The following is a 20,978-nucleotide window of genomic DNA, read 5'->3' as shown; positions in this document are numbered from 1 at the left end:
ACAATGATCCTAAACGCATTTCAGCGTAAAAAACGACAGATGATACAAGATAATGCATGATGCAAATGGATGCAATGGGTGCGATAGATGACATGGTACGTGCGATAAGCAATGTAGTGGATGATGTTTAGGCAATGCAATAGAATAAACAAAGAAAGCGGCGCCTTAGAAGGCACCTCATGGCCGGAGTGGCAATGAACTGCCTTACTTTGACGGGGATCTTTATTCTGTTTTTCCAAACTTCCACCTTCGACTTACAATTCAAACGTCCTCAAATGCAGAAAAGAGGGTAAAACCTGCTTGAGCTCGAGGTCGAGGCACATTCACACTTCAGAAAAATGCGCGGGACTTGGAACAGTGCATCCAGAATGCAACCGGAATTTTTTGAAGTTAAACTAAACTCAAATACTTCAATTTTCCCTCTTTAAGATGAATACATGATCATCCATGCACAGAGTAGGCAAATTTCCAGCAAAAACACACTTTGAGTGGTCGGCCGGCTAAAAGATGAGCCGACTGTATAAACTAATAGCCGGCTGGCCAAACGTATTGACTTCAGGGGCAGTTATGGGATTTCACACTCGAGGCTCTTTTAAACACATTTTTGGCTCTTCATTTCACATATGTATGATTCGAAAACTCCCTCCCTCTCTCTCTCTCTAGATTTTCATTTTATTCGCTTTACCCAACGATCCTCGCAAACTTTTTCTTGAAAACCCTTTTGACCCTCTATATTTTGAACCAATTAGATTTTGATTTGGTTGAGTTTTGGGTTTCTCATTGTTTTTGGGCTTGTTTCTCACGGGTTCTCTTGGTTTTTCTGTACTCACTCTTGAGTTCTCACTTTTCCCACTCATTCTCTCTCCTAGGGTTTGGTTTTGGGTTTTTCACTTCTCATTTTTCTTGCTTTTCTCTCACCAGCCATTAGATTTTCCATGGCTGATGATGTTCCACAGGGTGGTGCCCCTTCTGTCATCCTTGAGGGTGGCGTACCACTAGCAGATCTTAAGGCACCCATTCTTTTGCGTGCCGCTGATGTAGAGGACCCGAGGTTAGAGGATGCAGACATTGTGACAGGGGACATTCTTGCTGATATTACTACGGAGGAGATTTAGCCTCCTGAGCTTGAGTTGCCACCACTGAGGGAGAGGCCATTTGATCTGGCTACTTACCACTCGCGTACTCACGCGATGGCTTTCGACGGTATGCTGAGATTCGATGATTTTGACCAGGACATGCCTGAGGACTTTCTTTTACGAGAGCGCACATTGCATCTCTCCTACGATACTTCTGAGGTAAAAACCTTTATCCCTTCATGTACTGTGCTTTGACATTCATTATAGTCTTTCATCCAACCATAAATTAATAAATTCTTCTTTCACCACAGTATGTTGCTTACTCTTGAAGAGGTTATAGGGTCGTGACGGCGAGGGATTGGTACTAGGTGCTCCTCGCCAAGGTCTGAGAGATGGTAGATGATGTAGGCTTTTGACCTTTTTTACTCTGGGCTTTCACAGTTACAGGCGAGCTGGCCTCTACTTGGTGCCTTGGTGGAGAGGTGGTGGGACACCACCAACTCCTTCCACTTCTTCTCCATAGGGGAGATGACGATGACGCCCTATGATTTTTCCATGATCATCGGGCTACCAGTAGGGGGTGATCCGATCCCCTTTCACTTGGACATGGGCCAGTGGCGGGCCGCTTGGGTTCATTGCACTCCCCCAGTTGGATAGGCCATCCATGGTACAATATAGTTGGTTCTACAACAACTTCTATGGGAGTCAGCTAACGATTCAGGAGCATGTGGAGCAATATACACGAGGATTCCTTATATATCTTCTTGGCACCACTCTGTTTGCGAACAGGTGGAACACCGTGGGCTTATACCTTCTGAGTGCACTAGTGGTGTTGCCATGGGTTCGCTTCTATAACTGGGGCGGTGCTGGCCTCGCCATCCTATATAGTTACACGAGTTTCGGTTCCCGTAAGAAAGGGAACAAGGTTGGCTGCTACTGGAGAGCTTGGCAGGTATGTCCTGCACTTTTATTTTCAATTTATGTTGTGAATTATGCTTTCTGCTTTGCATTTTTTTACCTTTATTATCATTTGTTCCTGTTGACTTACAAATTGTTCTGTTCTTGCAGCTCTGGGCCTACGCTTATTTTCCTACTCTTGCCCCGATTCCGAAGGATGAGGTGGCACCAACTGTGCCTTGCTGGAGGTTGTACGATGGCAAGTGCTACCCCCGTTGCCGCACCGTCATTACTTTTGCTTACTACCGTCACTTTTTTGATATAGTGATGACCCATGAGGTAATTGAAACTCATACTCATTTTTATTCCATGTCTATTGCTTTGGCCCATACTTTGACAACTGACTTCAACTGTGAATCCTCTGTTTGCAGATCACTTGGTAGCCTTGGGTGATTATGCTCGCTGGGACAAGAGACGACTACGCCGATTCTTGGGAGACCTCCCGGTCAAGGATTTTGCTGGAGGGCTCTTTTCACAGGACTTGGTATTTAGGGGAGCACTTTGTGCGCCAGACTCTGGACCTTGCCGGCCCTATTGTTCCTGCTCCCCCTTCTTCATCTATGAGGACTGCCGACAGTCTCCTTGTTGAGGCTATTATGACATTCATGGTAGGGCAGGACAGTGATCTGTACCGCAGGACAGGGGACTACACTACTTTTATTTGAACCCACCCTATGCCGCCTTTGACTAGAGTTCGCACGGGTGACGGCGCTGACGTACCTGCCACTGGAGGTGCTGTTCTTGTAGCTAAGCTTGACGCTGGAGGCGTTGCCCCTGTTGTTCATATGGCCAGTCTTCCCGTGATCCTGACTGCGATCACTTACTGGTGGCCGAATGATACATCCCATCAGATTCCATTCGAGCATTGGAGGAGCGTATGTTCAAGACCCTGATGTCTAGCATGTATGCACTTTGTCTTGTAGTTTGCATTTCCTACTGCCTTTTCTCTGTATGTTGATGGTCAAGCTCAATTGTAGGTGCCGGTGGGCTATGTGGACGACCTTTTCGAGCTGGTTGATTCCTTAGTTCACATGGTGCAGAGGAGGGAGGCATTGCTCGCTTGTCACTGTCATCAGGTATCCTATTTTTCTCATTTGACATGCTCTGATTCCCTTTGGCCATACTCATACTGATTCTGCACCAAGCTATTTTGATACTCTATTTCCTGCAAACCCTTTTTAGCCTCCGCGTTTGCCTCCACTAGTGGCACTAGTGATATCCCCTCCAGTTGAGGGGAGGAGGGATAGACAAGTTCCTGCAGGCGGCAGAGGCAGTGGAGGTCGAGGTAGGGCCAGAGGTGCCCGAAGTCGGAGCAGAGATAGAGAGTCTCGGGTGCGAGAGACCTCCTCGTCCTTAGAGAGGACCTTGACCGGAGATGATACCGAGACCAGGGACACCGAGACGGTGGGTGATCATTTTGAGTCTGAAGGTAGAGAGGATGATATTGGCACAGAGTCACATTCCTCTGATGACATCAGTGTTGATTGTGATAGCGATACTGAGTCCTGTCCCTGAAAGAGGACGAAAAGGGCTTCTCGACATACCTGACGCGACTAACACTGACTTTGCACTCCTTTTTTCTCTTTTCTTTTGCTTTGTAGTTCAAAACTTATGTAGCTTCAGATAGATCCTTTACTTTTTGTTGCTTTCTTTTCTTTTTTGACAACTTGTATTTTCTTTTGTAAAAACTATGATTGGGGTTTGACCCTGCAGTTTATGAAAGAAAGAATTTTGTTTTGCATTTCATGTTGGGAATGGCACAACACTTTGAGCACAAAACGATTTATTTCTGAAATTGAAATTGAGAATGAGTTCTTAATCGGATATTGAGCCTACGACCAACCAAAGTACAAAATACGACTCAACAAATGAAAAACAAAGTAAAAACAACCTAAACACACTTATTTACACTTACCAAAAACAAAATGACTCAAAACAAGACTCAAAACAAATAGGACAGACATAATACTGATGCCAAACTGTTTGGTCGGCACAGTTGGCCGGCCGGCCAATTGAATGTATGGTTGGCTGATGAAATGGCTGGCTGGCCAGCCAAGAAATACAACTAGACAGCTGGCAAGAGCTGTCAGCCACTCACATACCCCTATTTCCTATAAAAGTCTCCTCTTGCTACTTTTTACGACAGAACAACACTTTTCGATAGTTTCCTCTGAAAATGGAGATTTTTCTTGTTGATAGGCTCAAAGATTGGATGGCCACTTTGGATGGCACAGAAAAGGTGAATTTCAACAGTTTTGGCATAAACACTCTTTTTTCCTTGAGCCACACTCTGCTTTGTTTTCCGTTTCTCCATGCAACAACTGTTGGGACCCGTTTACTCATGTGTTTTGCTTTGGAATGCAAGAGATGTGTCCTACTCTTGAAGAGTTTCAAGCGCTAATGGAGTCTCGTCGCAATGAAGAGATCATGCCTCAACCCCTCTTTGGCCATACACGAGCTCTTGAACAGATGTGTGGCCTCTCTTTCAATGAGGCTAAATCTTTGGCTCACGATGGAGAATTGGACATTCCTAGCTTGATTCGCCGTTTCTCCGGTATCAGAAATAGGCGTGATCTTCTTTGGCAAGGTTATCGCCAACACGCTCTCTACTTGTGCTTGCTTGCCCATTATCTTCTTGCCCCTAGTGTTAGCGGAGTCAGTATTAGATTGATCGAAGTGGCCCGACGCCTTAAAGAGGGCCGAAGCTGTATAGGCTTGGCACTGGCCGAAACCTTAGTTGGTTTGGATGCTTTCCACCGGCGAGAGACTTCTTGGTTTGCGGGGAGTCCACTGCTTCTCCAGGTATTGTTTCCCACCCTTTCTCATTTGTCCTTTCTCACATCACTTTAGCACTCAATCTCTATTTTCTCTCAAAAAGTCCTTTTCTTACTTTTTCTCTCAACGCACATCTCTATTTTTTTTATTTTTAAATCATTTCCAGGTGTGGCTGATGGATAAGCTGAAAGTTGTGGACCCTTGCTCCGAGTGCTCTGTTAGATCCTACTTCTTTTGCTCACAACTGGTGAGCTTTCTCACAGAGGGGTTGTAAGTTTCTTAACACATTTTTTTGGGGATGTAATTGTGTAAACATTTTTGCTTGCTGAAGAATAATCTGGTTTGGTTCTTTACTTTATTAATTTTCTCCTGATTATATCTGAAAATGGTTCCTAATTTGAGGCTTTTGAGCTCCAGTAATTCTCTGTGTATGCTTTATTTTGTGATTGTGAAAATTCATAGAATTTTTGGGTTAAGTTTCTGGATATCTTTCAGTATAAATGTAAGTTGTTTGGTCTTATTGTCAAATTCATGGATTTTGGGTTGTATATGGGGTTAGGTTGTGCTTTGTTATTTAGGGTTTGTGATTTTGTAGTTGGTCTCTTCCACTTAACTCTGAAGGAGGCTAGCAAGTGAAAATGAATTTCTGACCACTGCACATACTTATATATGTTAAATTTATGTATGTTTTCTTCATATGAGTAGGTTCCTCCTTCATTAGGATGGAATTTCCATCGATGGCACCAAACCGATAGACTACTCTTTGATGATAAAAAAATGAGAGACAAGACCAAGTTGATCACACCACAAAAGGGAAAACTCCATATAGGGCTCTTACAAATGATAAAAGAACATCTATATGTACCAACGTAGGGAAACAGAGAACACAGCACACAAACAGATGTCCTAACTTCAATTTGCTAGATAACTAATGATAACAAATCAACTGGAAGAGAGTATGGATTTGAAATGAAAGGATTTGGCACTATTACAAGATTTGGTTGTTTAAAGACTACCTCAGTTTTAGATTTGGTTGTTCATATATGAATTTCAACACATTAGAGTAATCCACTATAAATGTAAAAGTAGTTATTTCAAATCATTCATGCTAAGGTTGAAATTCTACAAGTACCGTAATAAGTAATACTCTTTGATCTCTCATTTACCTTCTCGTTTAGTTTCTCAATCCACCAACAATAGATTAATCTACTAAAATTATAACAATAGCATGCAGCAGAAATGTATACATCAATAATTCCAACTGTTTGTTCACTATGTTTTACAGTGTCAGCTATGTTAGATGCAGAGTATGTGTGATTGTTTTATCTTCCCCAGCCCCAAGGACAAAGGTACAAAACTAAATATTCATATTTATAAAAAATAAAAAAAAATCCAGGTTTCTTTCCTAGAGTGAAAACTGTTTGGCATGCGTACTCAACTCATATTGAGCAACCAAGAGATTAAAGGGATGTAGTAATGGCTGTCTATGTATACGTGTGTATTCTATAACTCGGTTTGCTCTCTTCCACTTAACTCTAAAGGTGGATAGCGAGTGAAAATGAATTTCTGACCACTGCACATGCTTATATATGTTAAATTTATTTATGTTTGTTTCAGATATGTAGGTTCCTCCTTCCCACTTGAATTCTGCTTCACTGTTTATATCGAACTTCAAATGGGGTATTCTCAATTTTGTTGTTCTTTTCAAATCAATGGGTAAATGCTCACCTCAGTTTTTTTTTTTTTTTTTTTTTTTTTAATTTTTTGTTCTTTTCTGGACTATTGATCAGTCAGTAGTTACAACAATTGTTGTTTCGCTACGTAGTGGGTCTCTTTGTGCACCAAAAATAAACACTAAATTATACCCAAATTCCTTAGAATAATAGGAAGTCTAGGTAGATCCACAAGGACTAATGTAAAATTAAACTAATTTAACTTGCAAGATTCCTAAAGTAATTTTGATAAAAAGATTGATGAGAATTATATTGAAACTAGAATTAAAATGAAAGAGAAATTAAATTAACAATGAATATTAAAGTTGGTGAAATTGATTTGGGGAAAAATCCTAGGGCAATGAATACGCCACTAGTTACATAAATAGGATTCAAAACAGGGAATTGATTGTGATAAAAGTTTGAACCACCAAATGTTTCACAACTACAAGTTTGAAACATTGATCAAGAGAATTATTGCGTTCAACGTATAGGCATGAGTCATCTCAAGCAGTACGAGTCGTTTGCTCTAAACTACGGTAGCAACACAACTCGTCTCTCGTAGCATGACTCGTCTTATACTTTGAACACAACCACAAAGAAAACGAGTGTATGGAAAGCATTTAACAATCACAGAAAGTAAAATACTTGAAGAGATAAAAAGAGATATTATTAAAAACTTCTAAAACATCCATACACTTGTTCAAATTGTTACACGAATCAAACTCAAGGAATAACCCCTATTTACTTGGTTAAGGTTTCATCAAAACCCTAGAAAGAGGGAGAATAACCACTCATGGAGGAGTGAGAAGATGATGAAGAGGTTGAAGCCACCATGGAAGACCTTCAATCCTTCAAGTCCAAAGCTTGCAAAACCCTAGCCTCCTTGTGCCTCTTTTTCAAGAATTTTTTGAACCCTTCAATAGCCTTCTTTTTTTTGCTTGTAAAAGTACAAAGCGCACATGACAGGTAGGATTACTTACCACTACACTACAACGACCACTAAGAAAGAGTTACTGGCAGTGGTTTTTACACTGGACAAGTTCCGGTCTTATTAAATGCCTAATGTATTAAAATATACTATCATCAATGATTATAGGTTTGGGCACAGGAGAGATTGGTTCGCATCGCCCCAAGTAAGAAGTGCAACATTGCTGATGGCGAGCATGCCATAGGTCTGGGAGAGCAGGAGTTACCACCTGGCCCTTGAGCTAGTAAGTGGAGGGTTTGGTTCAGCCATGGGGTGATATCGACTAATGTTAGTGTCATTTTTAAGGACCGATTCGACCATATGATAGAGGGTGATGTTTAAAATTTTTTATGTCAAGGTCATTTCATGTTTTTAAACTTGTAATTTATGGATCGTTGTCTAATCTAATATTTGTTATTTTAGTTCATATGGCAGCCTTACGGGAGAGATGATAAGGTCATTGTCGGCTTGCCATCATACTATCGCATTGATCAAGAGATATGGATGGCACGAGTGCCACTTATTTGCTTTGATATCATTGAGTGGCATCTCCCGGATAGTGTACTTAGACAACTTGGACGACTCAGGGTGTGCTTGACCGCTTTGACACAAACTTTGCGTTGCATTTTAAAGATTGACATGGCAAAATGGCCATTGATTGAGCAAAGGAATATCAAAACGTTACGAATGATTGGAACAATAGACGTAACACCATTGTCCACGTTGAGAGGAGCGATCAAGTGCTTACATCTTCCAACCCGTACATGTTATAGTTTCAGTGACATACATGTCTAGTGTTGAGTAATGCGAGCGACATTGCTATGTTCGGATACAAAGGAGTAGGGATAGTTTAGAGGGATTGGTGAGTATCTTATTATTATAATGTGAATTGTTTCTTTTTAAGTTTGCTTCGATGGTTACGTAACATAACTACATTTCATTATAGATACGTACATCTGCGAGGGCATATCAATTGGCAGAGGCTGCCCATATGAGACGTGATGGTAGTGTGGCATTGGATTCCATTGTTGAGATATGATAGTTATTGTATGATGCTTTGCAACAGGCACATTGACAAGATTGACTAGATTTCGGCCACTTTGGTGAGGATCCTTCCATGACAGTACATATTCCATCAATTGAGCCATCAATATCAATGCCTTCATTTTACCCTACCCCACCTCATGCACATCAATATGACCATATGGATTTTGACCACTTTGGTGAGGGGCCTTTCATGGGGGTGTCAACTGATGTTCCATTTACATCAGTGCCTTCACCTCAGACTTCCCCTCCTTAACCTACTCATTACAAATCGCAGTCTTCTCCCTAGTTGTATCCTCTCTTGTCCCAACATACTCCCATAGAACATGGCCAGATATTGGACCACTCTTGGTCACCACGCCCGTATAGGACAGAGGTTATTACCCCATCCACTTCCTTACCACAACTGTCCACTATAGGTGTCTACTACGTTTCCCCCCACTTCGACATTGACAGCACCCGATCCTTTGACAGTAAATTCCTCTTCCACACCACCTTCATCCACTTTTGTTGGGACTACGTCAGTAGCATCTCCCTTACCACCACTATCCACTATAGGTGTGTGTCTACTATGATTCCCTTCACTTCAACATTAATATCAACCGGTCCTTTGACAGTACATTCCTCTTCCACACCACCTCCGTCCACTTTTGTCAGGACTATGTCAGTAGCATCTCCTATCGCACATACGACCTTGATCTACCATGATGATGCACTCATTACTCAGGACTTCCACATTGAGGGCGAGGGAGAGGTCCTTGCCCCTACTAGAGGGAGAGGTAGGGGTAGAGGTCGTGACGGCCGTCGAGGCCGAGGTATATACCATGATAGTAGTGCACTGGATATTCACAGCTCATTGCAGTATCCCAGGCTTTGACGGATGTGGTATCAAAGATTTTTAGTGCACACTTTGGTGATGGGAAGCCACATTCTTCATAGGTAGGCAAGGGAGTGCTACATGCAGCATTGCAAGATATTCAGAGAGTATATAGTAAGAGACCTAGGAGAGAGACGCATGGAAAGGGTTGTGGAACTGGGGGGAAATTAGCACACTAGTAAGTATCTTCACACATTTAGAAGAAAGTTGTACAAAATTGGCCTACTCTAATATGGGTGAGACCATGTCTATATATAATAAATATAAGATATACAGGAAAAAGGAATTAAATAATTATACAATCAAATCCTAAAATCAAATCCCTCAATACACATAATTTATAGAAATTATGGGATATCCTAAATACACAATATTCTATATTCCAACACTCCCCTTCAAGCTGGATCAAAGATGTCAACCAAACCCAGCTTGCCAATGGAAGACCGAAGTAGGGATGGTCCTACAGATTTGGTGAAGATGTCGGCAGTTTGATAAGAAGATGGAACAAACGAGGGACATACAATTCTAGCTCTAACCTTTTCTCGGATGAAATGAATATCAACTTCAATATGCTTAGTACGCTTATGAAGCACAGAGTCGAAGGCAAGTAAGATGGTAGACTTGTTGTCACAAAATATCTTGTAGGAAATATTCTCGTCAAAGCCTAACTCAGTAAGAATGGACCGAAGCCATAGTAACTCACATGTTCCATGAGCCATGGCTCGGTACTTAGCTTCAACAGATGATCGAGAAACAACCGCGTGTTTTTTGCTTTTCCAGGACAGAAGATGGGTACCAAGGAAAGTGCAGACCCCAGAAGTTGAACGTTTGTTAGTCAATGAACTTGCATAGTCTGCATCAGTAAAACAGGACAATCCTGTTTGAATCCCACCATTAAAGAATAAACCCAAACCTGAACATGACTTGAGATATCTCAAGATGTGGTGAACAGTATCAAGGTGAGCAGTACGAGATGAACGCATAAACTGACTAACCACACTCACTGCAAATGTCAAATCTGGTTGTGTATTAGTCAAATAGATCAAACGTCCTACCAATCTCTGGTAACGAAAGGGATCGGAAAGTAACTCACCGGACTCAGCCGAAAGTTTCAGATTTGGATCCATAGGAGTAGATGCAGGCTTGCACCCCATCATACCGGTGTCCCAAAGAAGATCTGAAGTATATTTCCGTTGGGACAATGATATCCCACTGCGAGAACAAGATACTTCAATCCCTAAGAAATATTTGAGAGGACCTAAGTCCTTGATGTCAAATACTCGACTAAATTCTTGTTTTACCTTACCAATACCAATGGTGTCATCTCCTGTAAGGATGATATCATCCACATAGACCAACAAAATAATACATCGACCATTGGACTGACGACGAATGAAGCATGTATGGTCAGAGTGACACTAAATAAAATCCATGGATAGAATAACAGAGCTGAAACAGTGGAACCATGCTCGAGGAGATAGCTTCAAGCCATAAAGAGACTTACGTAGATGATAGACCTTGCCAGCATACTCCCCCTCAGCCCGAAACCCGGGTGGAGAATCCATGTAGATCGTCTCAAGTAAATCTCCATGTAGAAAAGCATCCCTGACATCAAGTTGATGAAGGGACCAAGAAGAAATGGTAGCCAAGGAAATAAGTAAACGAATAGTGGTCAATTTAGCCACTGGTGCAAATGTAGCCCCAAAATCCTTGCCAGGAACCTAGGTAAACTGTACCATCAGCCAAGTATTTGACAGTAAAAACCCACTTGCACCCAACAGTCATCTCACCAGAAGGTAAAGAGACAAGATCCCAAGTATGATTATGCTCCAAAGCAGCCATTTCAGTTTGTAGAGCCGCAACCCACTGGGGATTTTGAAGAGCCTCAGACATAGATCGCAGGATAGAGACTGACTCAAGTTTTTCAAGAAAAGACCGATGAGAAGCTGAAAGGTCATCAAAACATAAAAGCTGGGAAATAGGGTGATTAGTACTACTAAACCAACCAAAACAATTAGGGGGACGGTGTTCACGGGTTGGATAACGGGAATGAGCTGGGGAGCAAATAGTAGGGGAGTACTTGGGCTTGAGGGCGAAGAAGATGCTGGAGGGGGCGGAGCATGAGGGCGACGAGAGTATGTCTGTAATGACGAAGGATTGGCAGGTGCAGATACAGGCGATGATGTGGAAGCAAATGAATCAATGATAGGAACAGTGCAAGCACTCGGTGACACAGCAGGAGGCGGTGCACTCGAGGCAGAATCTTGCAACACAGGGTTAGAACAAAAAAATGGCATATCTTCACAAAATGTGACATCCATAGAATGATAAAAACGACGAGACAACGGATCATAACACTTACAGCCTTTAGAGAGAGCTGAATAGCCCAAGAATATGCATTTAAGAGACTTATTATCTAACTGGTCCGAGTAGGACTACGATCCTAAACAAAACAAGTACAACCAAACACACGAGGCACAAGAGGAAATAACACGGTATCTGGATGAAGTAAGTGAAAAGGGGCCAACCCGTAAAGAATCCGACTCGGTGTCCGATTAATGAGGTAAACAGCAGTAAGCATAGCTATATGGCAGTAGGATTTAGGAACATTCATCCCACAAAGAAGACACTGGACAACAGACATAATATGACGGTTTTTACGTTCAGCAATCTCATTTTGTTCAGGGGTGTAAGTACAAGTGAGTTGCTGCAAAATTCCCTGCTAATTAATTTGGGAGCGAAATGCATTAGAGATGTACTCCCCCCCATTATTAGCATGAATATTGCGTACAACGGTGTGGAATTGGGTTTTGACCATTTGGAGAAATTGAATAAAAAGTGGAAGCACATTAGACTTCTTTTTAAGCAAATAAACCCAAGTACACCTAGAGTGGTCATCTATGAAAGTCACATAATACTGATGCCCAGAAAAAGCCAAAATAGGAGAAGGACCCCAGATATTAGAGTGAATAAGGTCAAACATACATGAGACGTGATACATGCGAGGAATATAAGAAGTACGAGTATGTTTAGACAGTTCACAAACAACACAATTAAACTGATGATCCTTGCAAGCTTTATTAAGTGACGGAAAAAGTAAACATAAATAATTAAAGTTTGCATGTCCTAAACGAGCATGCCACAAGGCTAAAGTCTGAAAAGAAAACACATAGCACAGCTGCTTGTAGGCCAGAAGTGGTAGGATGAGAAGGTGGTGGGTCCTTGAAGTAGTATAGCTTGTCGCGCTCAAACCCCTTGCCAAAAATCTCTTCAAAGTCAAGTCCTGTAATAAACAATGAGTAGATAAGAAAATAACATCACAATGAAGGTTTTTAGCAAGACAACTAACAGAGAGAAGATTATAAGCAAAACGGGGCACATATAATACAGACATAAGTGTAATATCAGATGACAAGGACACATCACCATTATGTTGGATATGTGAAATAAACCTATTAGCAAGACATACAGTCTGAGCGACAGCCGAGACAGGAGAGGATAAATAAGAAAATTCACCGGTCATATGATCATTAGTCCGAGAATCCAATACCCATGTAGGTGCAGTGTGAACATGAAAGGCTGTAGGAGTACCTGTAGCGAGTGTGGCAGTGGAAGTGACACTTGGAGATATAGTAGTGAATGAACCAAGTTGCTCTTGAAGGTGACCAATCTGAGATTGAAGCTGATGAAGATCAACAAAATGAGTTGGTTGAGGAGTACTAGATGTGTTGGCAATAACAGCAGTATGGAGAGGGCCTGAAAGGCGTGCCCCTTGCAAAGCGTTGCTTCAACTCATAATGAAGCTTGAAGCACCGTGCTTGGACATGACCAGCTGCGCCACAATGGTGGCAAATAACCTTGCTACTAGAAGCACAAGAACTAAATTTGGCAGTAAAAGCCATCTGATCTGAAACTGAAGATGAGATAGGAATGGAGGAAGGAAGCAAAGCAACTGGTTAAATCAATTGACGACGATGCTTCTCGTTGTCAATAGTAGCAAAGGCCTCATATAAGGATGGCATAGGTGATGTGTTCAAAATTTGAATATGAAGAGACTCGAATTCAGATTTTAAACCCATCAGAAATTGATAGGTGTGCTGGCGAGCAAGACGAGCAGACACAATAGAAGTGACAACAGCTGAAAAATCACTCAATGGCTCATACTGTGCTAACTCCTCCCAGCAAGACTGAAGATACCCAAAATATTCAGCAACAGTAAGGTGCAATTGTAAATATCTCATTGAACCTGCTTAGAATCATCAGCGAGAGGTTGTGTCTTGTTTTCCAGAAGCCATCCAAACTTGCCTCTATCCCCAAGGTAGAGACGTATAGACCGACTCCAAGTAGCAAAGTTGCGACCATTAAGTAACACTGGTAATCCGATGAACCGAAACATGGGAGGCAAGGGAAACATCTGAACGAGGCACCATATTTTGGGTTTGTGCAACAAAGTCAGACATTTTGAAACACCACGAAGCCAAAGTAGCAGCGTCACACCAAAGAGATGCTATCGAACAAACCGGTAGCCCAAGTAATAAGAAACACACATAGGTTGCTTACAACATCAGCAACACACGACCCTAAAAGGGTTAGAAACCAGCCCGGACCATCCTAGAAGGGTGCCGAACTACACAGAACCAGGACAAAGCCTGGTCGGCTGCTGTAGGAACCCCGGCAGTGACTGGAAAGGACTATTGAGAGAGAGAGAGAAAGGGTTTCGGGTGGTGTAGGGTGGTTGGAGGGGGCTGGGTAGGTGAGTTGGCTACTAGGAAAGGGAGGAGAGGTTAGCGATGGTGATAGGAGGAGCGGCTAAGGTTTCTTTGGCTCTGATACTAAGAAGAAAGTTGTACAAAATTGACTTACCCTAATTTGGGTGGGACCATGTCTATATATAATAAATATAAGATACATAGGAAAAGGGAATTAAATAATTACACAATCAAATCCTAAAATCAAATCCCTAAAATAACCGTAATTTATAGAAATCACGAGATCTCCTAAATACACAATATTCTATATTCCAACACATTTAAGTATATTTGTTTACCATATTATGTATAATTTATGTGTTAAGTGTTTACATGTGCATGTCAAGCTAAAACACAATACAATTTTCTGTCTTTTTTCTTCCTGCAGTTTTTCGAGTAAAGATTTTTACAATCACTTGTATCAAGTCAGTTACACATTATTATTCAAGATTTGAGTACTTTGTGATACTTGACATGTGTACTTATTGGTTTTATTCATCTTGGTTTCTCTTTCAATTGTTAATCTTGGTTCATCATCTTGGTTTGCAGGTTTTCTTTGGTCTCACTTGTGCACAATGGTTCTTCAACATATTTGTTGGATTCTTAGGCAAACCAATTGCAGCGGGCATAAAGATGATTGGCGTGGACGCGTAACTTATAAAATGCTGATTTTGGAATTAAAAGTACAAGCTTCGGCCTGGTAAAATAGCTCTAACTTCCTTATTCTGAAGTGAAAGACGATATTGAACACGAAGGATGATGTGCCATTACCTTGTTTGAGTAGAAGATCTAAAGGTTAAATGAAAATTTGGAATCTTACTATCACCAATTACTACCACCATTGTTGGTTTGCTTTGTAACATTCCAAATTTCAGTTTAATTTTCTTTAGTCCTCTTTTCAAAACTTGGAATTTTGCTATTGTTTATGACTATGCTGGAATTGAATGATTATGTAGAAACAGATGGAAGTGTGGAGGTTAGGATGGTAAGAATTAATGGCTTTATTCCAAAATTTGCAAGAATGCATACATTCATCTTCCAGACAAGCACACCCAGCAAGCAAATAAATTAGATATGTTGCAAGGCTGTGACTGTGAACCTATTTAAAATAATGTCTCAGTTGCATTTGTATGTGAGCAGAGTTGCATGGTTGGATTTATTTAGGCTGCTTTGGTCCAACTTGGTATTGTATGTTTTGACACCTCTCCTATTATTTATTTTCTTTTACATGTACAACTGTTGCTTTATCAGTTGGTGTTCTTGAAATTGAATCGTATTTTTTTTCTGTGTCATTTTTTCTAGGCCAGTTCATTTATATGTGCTTATTTGATATTTTAAAAATTTGCAGGTCAGGTGCAAATGTAAGCTTGCATGAAAGTGGAAGTTCTTGATAGGATGCAAAAACACACAAGAGAGGAGAATGTTGTAAGCGCTGTAGGATTTTTTTTTAACACAATAGTTTAAATTTCGTCAGTCTTTGTTCTTTTTACTAGCTCCATAGTGGTGAATAGAAATTGTGGCTGGGGATCTCCATGCTAAGCTGCAAAATGTTATCATTATTATAAGCATTTTTTTAATTAAACAGATGCAATGGGTGAGTGCAGGGTTGCTCTCCATCTCTCTGAAATTCAACTTTGTTCTACATTATCATGTTCTTTGTTTGTTTTGTTTTTGTACATGGTGATTCTATGCAAAAAGTTTGAAGGGCACCTCACCAGCAAATTGCCCGGAGACTATCACGTGCACCTCACCCTAGATTAAACAGACATGTAAGAGCAAGTGGCACATTGATAGGACGCATGGTTAGAGAATTAGAGACAAAGATGTGAGAAAAAGGCGAAAACGGCCCGTTTGGGGGGGCCAAAAAAAAAAAAAACAGCCACCAAACTACCCGGAGACCATCGCGGGCACCTCCCCCTAGATTAAACAAACTTGTGAGAGCAAGCGGCACGTTGATAGGATGCACGGTTAGATAATTTGAGACAAAGAAGTGGAAAAAAAAAAAAGGCGAAAACGGGCCGTTTGGGGGGCAAAAATAAAAACAGCCACCAAACTTCCCGGAGACCATCACAGGCACCTCCCTCTAGATTAAACAAACATATAAGAGCAAGTAGCATGTTGATAGGACACACGGTTAGATAATAAGAGACAAAGATGTGAAAAAGAGAGCGAAAATGGACCGTTTGGGGGGCAAAAATAAAAAACAGCGACCAAACTGGCCGGAGATCATCACGGGCACCTTTCCCTAGATTGAACAAACTTGTGCGAGCAAGAAGCGTGTCGATAAGACACACGGTTAGAGAATTAGAGATAAGATTGTGAGAAAAAAAAAAAAAAAAAGGAGAAAACACTGCAGTATCATGCCCAATAAGAAAGGAAACAATATGAAGGTTATGAAAGAAAGATCTTTTTTCTTGGTCAGTAAATCATTATCTTTCTCCCTCTATATGGATGCGTCTCTGTCAAACATTTTAGTTATGCAACCCAAAACATGCATGTTAGTTATCCAAAACAACCATTAAATAGATACATTGCCTTCTGAACGTCTTGTTTTGCAGCTGTTCTTATTATTAAGGCAGACTGACTTGTAGTGATAGAACATCCTTGGCACTTATTACTTGCATAAATGCACACAGTTTCTTTGGTGGTTGCTTGTGAACTTACCATAATTACTAGAAACATTGAATTGATGTTTTCAGCCCTTGAACTCTCGAGTTGCAGGTGGTTGTCAGCCTTCACATATTAATAATTTCTTTATTAATAATTGTTTTCAGCCCAATAATTTATTTGTTTCTTTCTTTTACTCATAGGTTGAAGGATATCTAATTTGGGAATTGAAGCTGTTCAGAGACCTTTTGCTTTCTTTACAAGAAGCACACAAACAGTCTATGCAAGAGATACAGATAAACCGGATGGTGTTTCCTCTTTGCAGACATTGATGTAGGAGTAGAAAATATTATCTAAGTTGTTAGTTGTTCCTTGCATTTATGTTTTAGTTAAATATCACTCTTATGGATGATGATGAATTATGGACTGAAAACACTGAAGTTTGAGAAGTGATGGTTTATGTTGGTTCAGTATACCATGTTTGACCATGTGACAAATTTTGTTGTTTTTTTGACAAATATGATGGTATTGTTGTTTTAATTGATGAGATATATTAGCAAATATTTGACTTCAATCTATTTTTAGTTCAAGCTTTTATTTGAGGTTTCTTCGATGACTTTGGGTGACTTCATTGGCACCAAAGATGAAGAATTTGAGAGTTTAGTATGGTGGGTTGTTTTGGTACCCTATTTTGGTCATATACAAGCTGCTAATTTCCTTATATTTTGCATGCTTATTTCTCTATGGTGAGTCCCATTTTTATCTCTTTTATAATTAATTTTTGATACCTAGTGTGCCGGGGCACAAGTTAGTGTGGGACTGGGCGCACAATGTAGTGGCTACTGCTTAAGGTGTGCCGGGCACATGTTTTTCTACCTCAAGCATAGGAAAGTGGCCCGAGTGCACCCGAGCACATGATCATCTCAATTTGTTTAAGGTGTGCCCAGACGCACGTCAATGTGTGCCTGAGCGCATGGTATTATGCCCTACAACTCCATTTGGTGCACTGTGGCACACGGCAGTGGGGCAACTGTTAGTCGTGTGCTCGGGTACAATATTTTTTGTGCCCGGGCACAAGGCATAGAATTAGTTTTTTGAATCAATTTTTGTTTAATTTGTAGAATCAATTTTGAAAAAATACGTTTTAAAAAAGTTATAAAATTTGAAAATGTGTGTGGTTGTATATTTTGAAAATAGTTTTTAAAAAGTTAAAAATTCAAATTTGTTTAGTTGCATATTTTGAAAATAATATATATATACATATATATATATTTTAGGAATAGAGAATATATAGATATATATCATAACAAGAACAAACATCTACAAAACACTAAGCTTTTTTTTTGCCACATTGTGAGCAGCTTGGACCACTTGTATAGGTACCTTAGCAATACATCATAGTCCATGGACTTACACAACTTTATATGTGCTAGGATTTTTTCAATTTGCCAATCAACCATATGAGCATTATTCAGCTGTTTAATAAGCTCCTAACTATCTGTCAATACGTACAAACTTATTCAATTAATACAATCATCTAAACTTTAGATGATCCAAACAAAAAACATATTCTATTTTCACAAGTTAATACTGATATTTGATTAAGTTTTATCCATTAGTAAATAAGTGATAATAAAGTATTCAATTGATCTTGGCATCTAGCAAAAAGTTAGCCTACATTTGTCAATTGTTGAGGAAGAATTATGTTAGTAAATTGCCCTCTTTATTGTGGCTTGCAAGACGTCTTCGACAACTGCGTTTACCATAATCAAATTCAGCTAGCACATGAAACTTGGTATAAGAAAGTTACATTCAATTATGATAGGAATAAAAGCTATGCACTTGAGCATTGAAAGGAGAGCATAATGATGCGGGCCTAATCTGTAGTAAAATATGAAGAGGGAAATAAAGATGAAAAGGTTGAACTAGAAATTAATGTCCACTATCGCTAATAACAATAGTGCCAACAAGTTTATTTTCTAAATATTCCACCCCTCCCCTCAAAAAAAAAAAAAAAAAAAAAAATTCAAATTAGAGCATTACAAAATCGCATTTTTAGAAAATTACAAATTAAAACATAAAATCAAGTAGAGGTGGCTGGAAGATAAAATAATAATGATTGATTGTATTAACCAATGATGCATTAGTGGCTTTAGTAGAATAGTAACTTTTTCAACATTCAGTGACCTATCAACTCGAGCAGTGACCTATCAAATTAATAAGTGATGTAGTGACTTTATCAGAATGAATCAATAATTGAAATAGTTATAGTTTCCTTTTTGACTCCCCTCATCCCACTCTAAAATGCTCAATTCACATCACTACATCTTTGTACAAAGACTCATTTTGTGTTGTAGTGACTAGTCACATCAAAGATGCAATTTCAGTCCAAAATTGCATTTTTAGAAAATTACAAATTAAAGAATAAAATCAAATAGAGGTGCCGGAAGATAAAATAATAATGGTTAGTCATACAAACCAATGATGCATTAGTGACTTTAGCAGAATAGTGACTTTTTCAACATTAAGTGACTTGTCAACTTGAGCAGTGACTTGTCAAATTAATCAGTGATGTAGTGACTTTATCAGAATGAATCAATAATCAAAATAGTTATAGTTGCCTTTTTGACTCCCCTCATCCCACTTTAAAATGCTCAATTCACATCGCTACAGCATCTTTGTACATAGACTTATTTTTTTGTTACAGTGACTAGTCACATCTTGTTGTTATTTGTAACCTGTCATGTCATCCTTTCTCAATGACATGAATATGATCACATGGCTATAGTCTTTATCAACAACAATTTAAGGGAGTGAAGGTAAAGGCACAACCTTACAACTCAATTGGCCCCCAAAACTATCGTCGTTTTATTAACAGAAGTTATAACTTTGATATACAGGGTAGGGCGTAACAATCGTACAGGTGGTAGGAACTTACAAAGAGGTGAGAGTTCATGACGAGGAAGGGGAAGTGGTGATGTTCAAGATGAAACACCAGAATTAGATTATGCATGTGGTTAGCTTGATAGGTTTGGGAAGTGACATTTTATGATGCCCAAGTTTTATCGAGAGCATGGATGCCTAGTTATGAGTCCATTTGAAAATCCAACCCCATATGTTGGTAAAGAAGCTGGACATCGCAAGTGGCCCTTACTATTTGTAGATCGAGTAAGAAGTTAAATTATGTCAGGAATGTGGACTGAAGGTGACGAAAGCATATTCAGTTGATATCCAAAAGCAAAATCCTGATAATGTTGATCGGCTATATCAAAGACTTGGACTTGAGATTGATCAAATAGACCGTAGATTAAGCTGCGATGCGCAACCAACCATTGTTAAAAAGGATGCTGAAAAGAACAAATCAGATCTTGCTGAGGCTATCAAGGCTATTATAGAGGATCCTGCACTTCTCTTTGACCCTGAGCTTTCAAATTATTCGGACTCTGAAATCGCCGATTTGCGTGAGGATTAGGTCTTATATGTGTACTAAATTATATTAGTTTCTCCATAATTTATTATTGTGTGTGTTAAGTTGAGTCTTTCCACAATGAATTTGTGGGAGATTTGTGTAATAATTAGTTATGTGGAGTGAATTAATTGTTGTCCATCGCATAAGGACACGAGTGAGTTAGCTTCGGCACATTTGTAAATGTGCTAATCTCTTATGTTATATTCGTTAGGATGTTAGGATGTGGGCGTGGGCGTGGATGTGGTAGTGGTGGGCGTCGTTACTGGATCCAAACTAATTGGTCAGCAGGCCATGGGTGCTTTAGCCCGTGAGATGGCCAAAGCTTTGCTGGAATCCATGGACATTCTTACAGTTGAGAATCAAGTCCAGGCCCAAGTAGCTAAGACAAGGCTGCCATTTTTGAAGAGGGAGTTTTTCGATCGAATCCGGATGAGTTTTTAGGGGATCCGAATGAGCCACTGAAGGCGGATGAGTGGCTAGAGTAGATGGTGGAGACGTTCGAGATGCTTGGAATTAAGGACGATGGGCTGAAAGTGACCTTGGCATCCTTCCAGCTGAAGGGAGATGCGGTTCAGTGGTGGAAGTATGTGCGTGGGAGGTTTGGGGTGACTTGGGAGGCTTTTGTTAACGCTTTCCAGGACAAGTTTTTGCCTCCCACTGTTGGGGAGAAGTTGAGGGAGCAGTTTTTGAAGCTCAAGCAGCTTAGCACACCAGTGACCGAGTTTGAGGCTGCCTTTACCAAT

General features: G+C 40.1%; 1 protein-coding gene across 23 annotated transcripts; it reads left to right on the top strand.

Annotated features, from left to right (window-relative positions):
• The first annotated feature begins 717 nt into the window (after window positions 1–717).
• Window positions 718–17,340, top strand: LOC114308827 (uncharacterized). Of its 23 annotated transcripts, XM_082869306.1 has the most exons (12): window positions 718–1,295; window positions 1,410–2,028; window positions 2,145–2,312; window positions 2,405–2,936; window positions 3,011–3,109; window positions 4,233–4,272; window positions 4,399–4,835; window positions 4,975–5,078; window positions 6,426–6,524; window positions 14,548–14,584; window positions 14,709–15,584; window positions 16,970–17,340. In XM_082869306.1, exons 5-11 carry the CDS (start codon window positions 3,065–3,067, stop codon window positions 14,811–14,813), a joined length of 867 nt encoding a protein of 288 aa, XP_082725432.1. In that variant the 5' UTR covers window positions 718–1,295; window positions 1,410–2,028; window positions 2,145–2,312; window positions 2,405–2,936; window positions 3,011–3,064; the 3' UTR covers window positions 14,814–15,584; window positions 16,970–17,340. The 23 variants fall into 23 exon arrangements, with proteins under 23 accessions (XP_082725432.1, XP_082725433.1, XP_082725414.1 ...); XM_082869307.1 differs by having other exon boundaries at window positions 1,088–2,028; XM_082869288.1 differs by lacking the exons at window positions 718–1,295; window positions 1,410–2,028; window positions 2,145–2,312 and having other exon boundaries at window positions 2,438–2,908; window positions 14,709–14,859; window positions 15,300–15,347; window positions 15,508–15,584.
• The last annotated feature ends 3,638 nt before the right edge of the window (window positions 17,341–20,978 follow it).

This window comes from Camellia sinensis, chromosome 5, assembly GCF_055761805.1.
Source record: "Camellia sinensis isolate YWXY chromosome 5, ASM5576180v1, whole genome shotgun sequence".
Classification (NCBI taxonomy): domain Eukaryota; kingdom Viridiplantae; phylum Streptophyta; class Magnoliopsida; order Ericales; family Theaceae; genus Camellia; species Camellia sinensis.
Note: the sequence above shows the minus strand (reverse complement) of the source record. Positions and strands in the feature narration are given on the sequence as shown.

What these genes read in the sequence shown, in the direction of transcription:
- LOC114308827 (XM_082869285.1), top strand. Translation starts at nt 2,708, where the DNA reads ATGCCGCCTTTGACTAGAGTTCGCACGGGTGACGGCGCTGACGTACCT. An exon ending in CATTCGAGCATTGGAGGAGC is followed by an intron (nt 2,909 to 3,010) that starts GTATGTTCAAGA and finishes GCTCAATTGTAG; the next exon opens with GTGCCGGTGGGCTATGTGGA. An exon ending in TCGCTTGTCACTGTCATCAG is followed by an intron (nt 3,110 to 4,232) that starts GTATCCTATTTT and finishes TCTTGTTGATAG; the next exon opens with GCTCAAAGATTGGATGGCCA.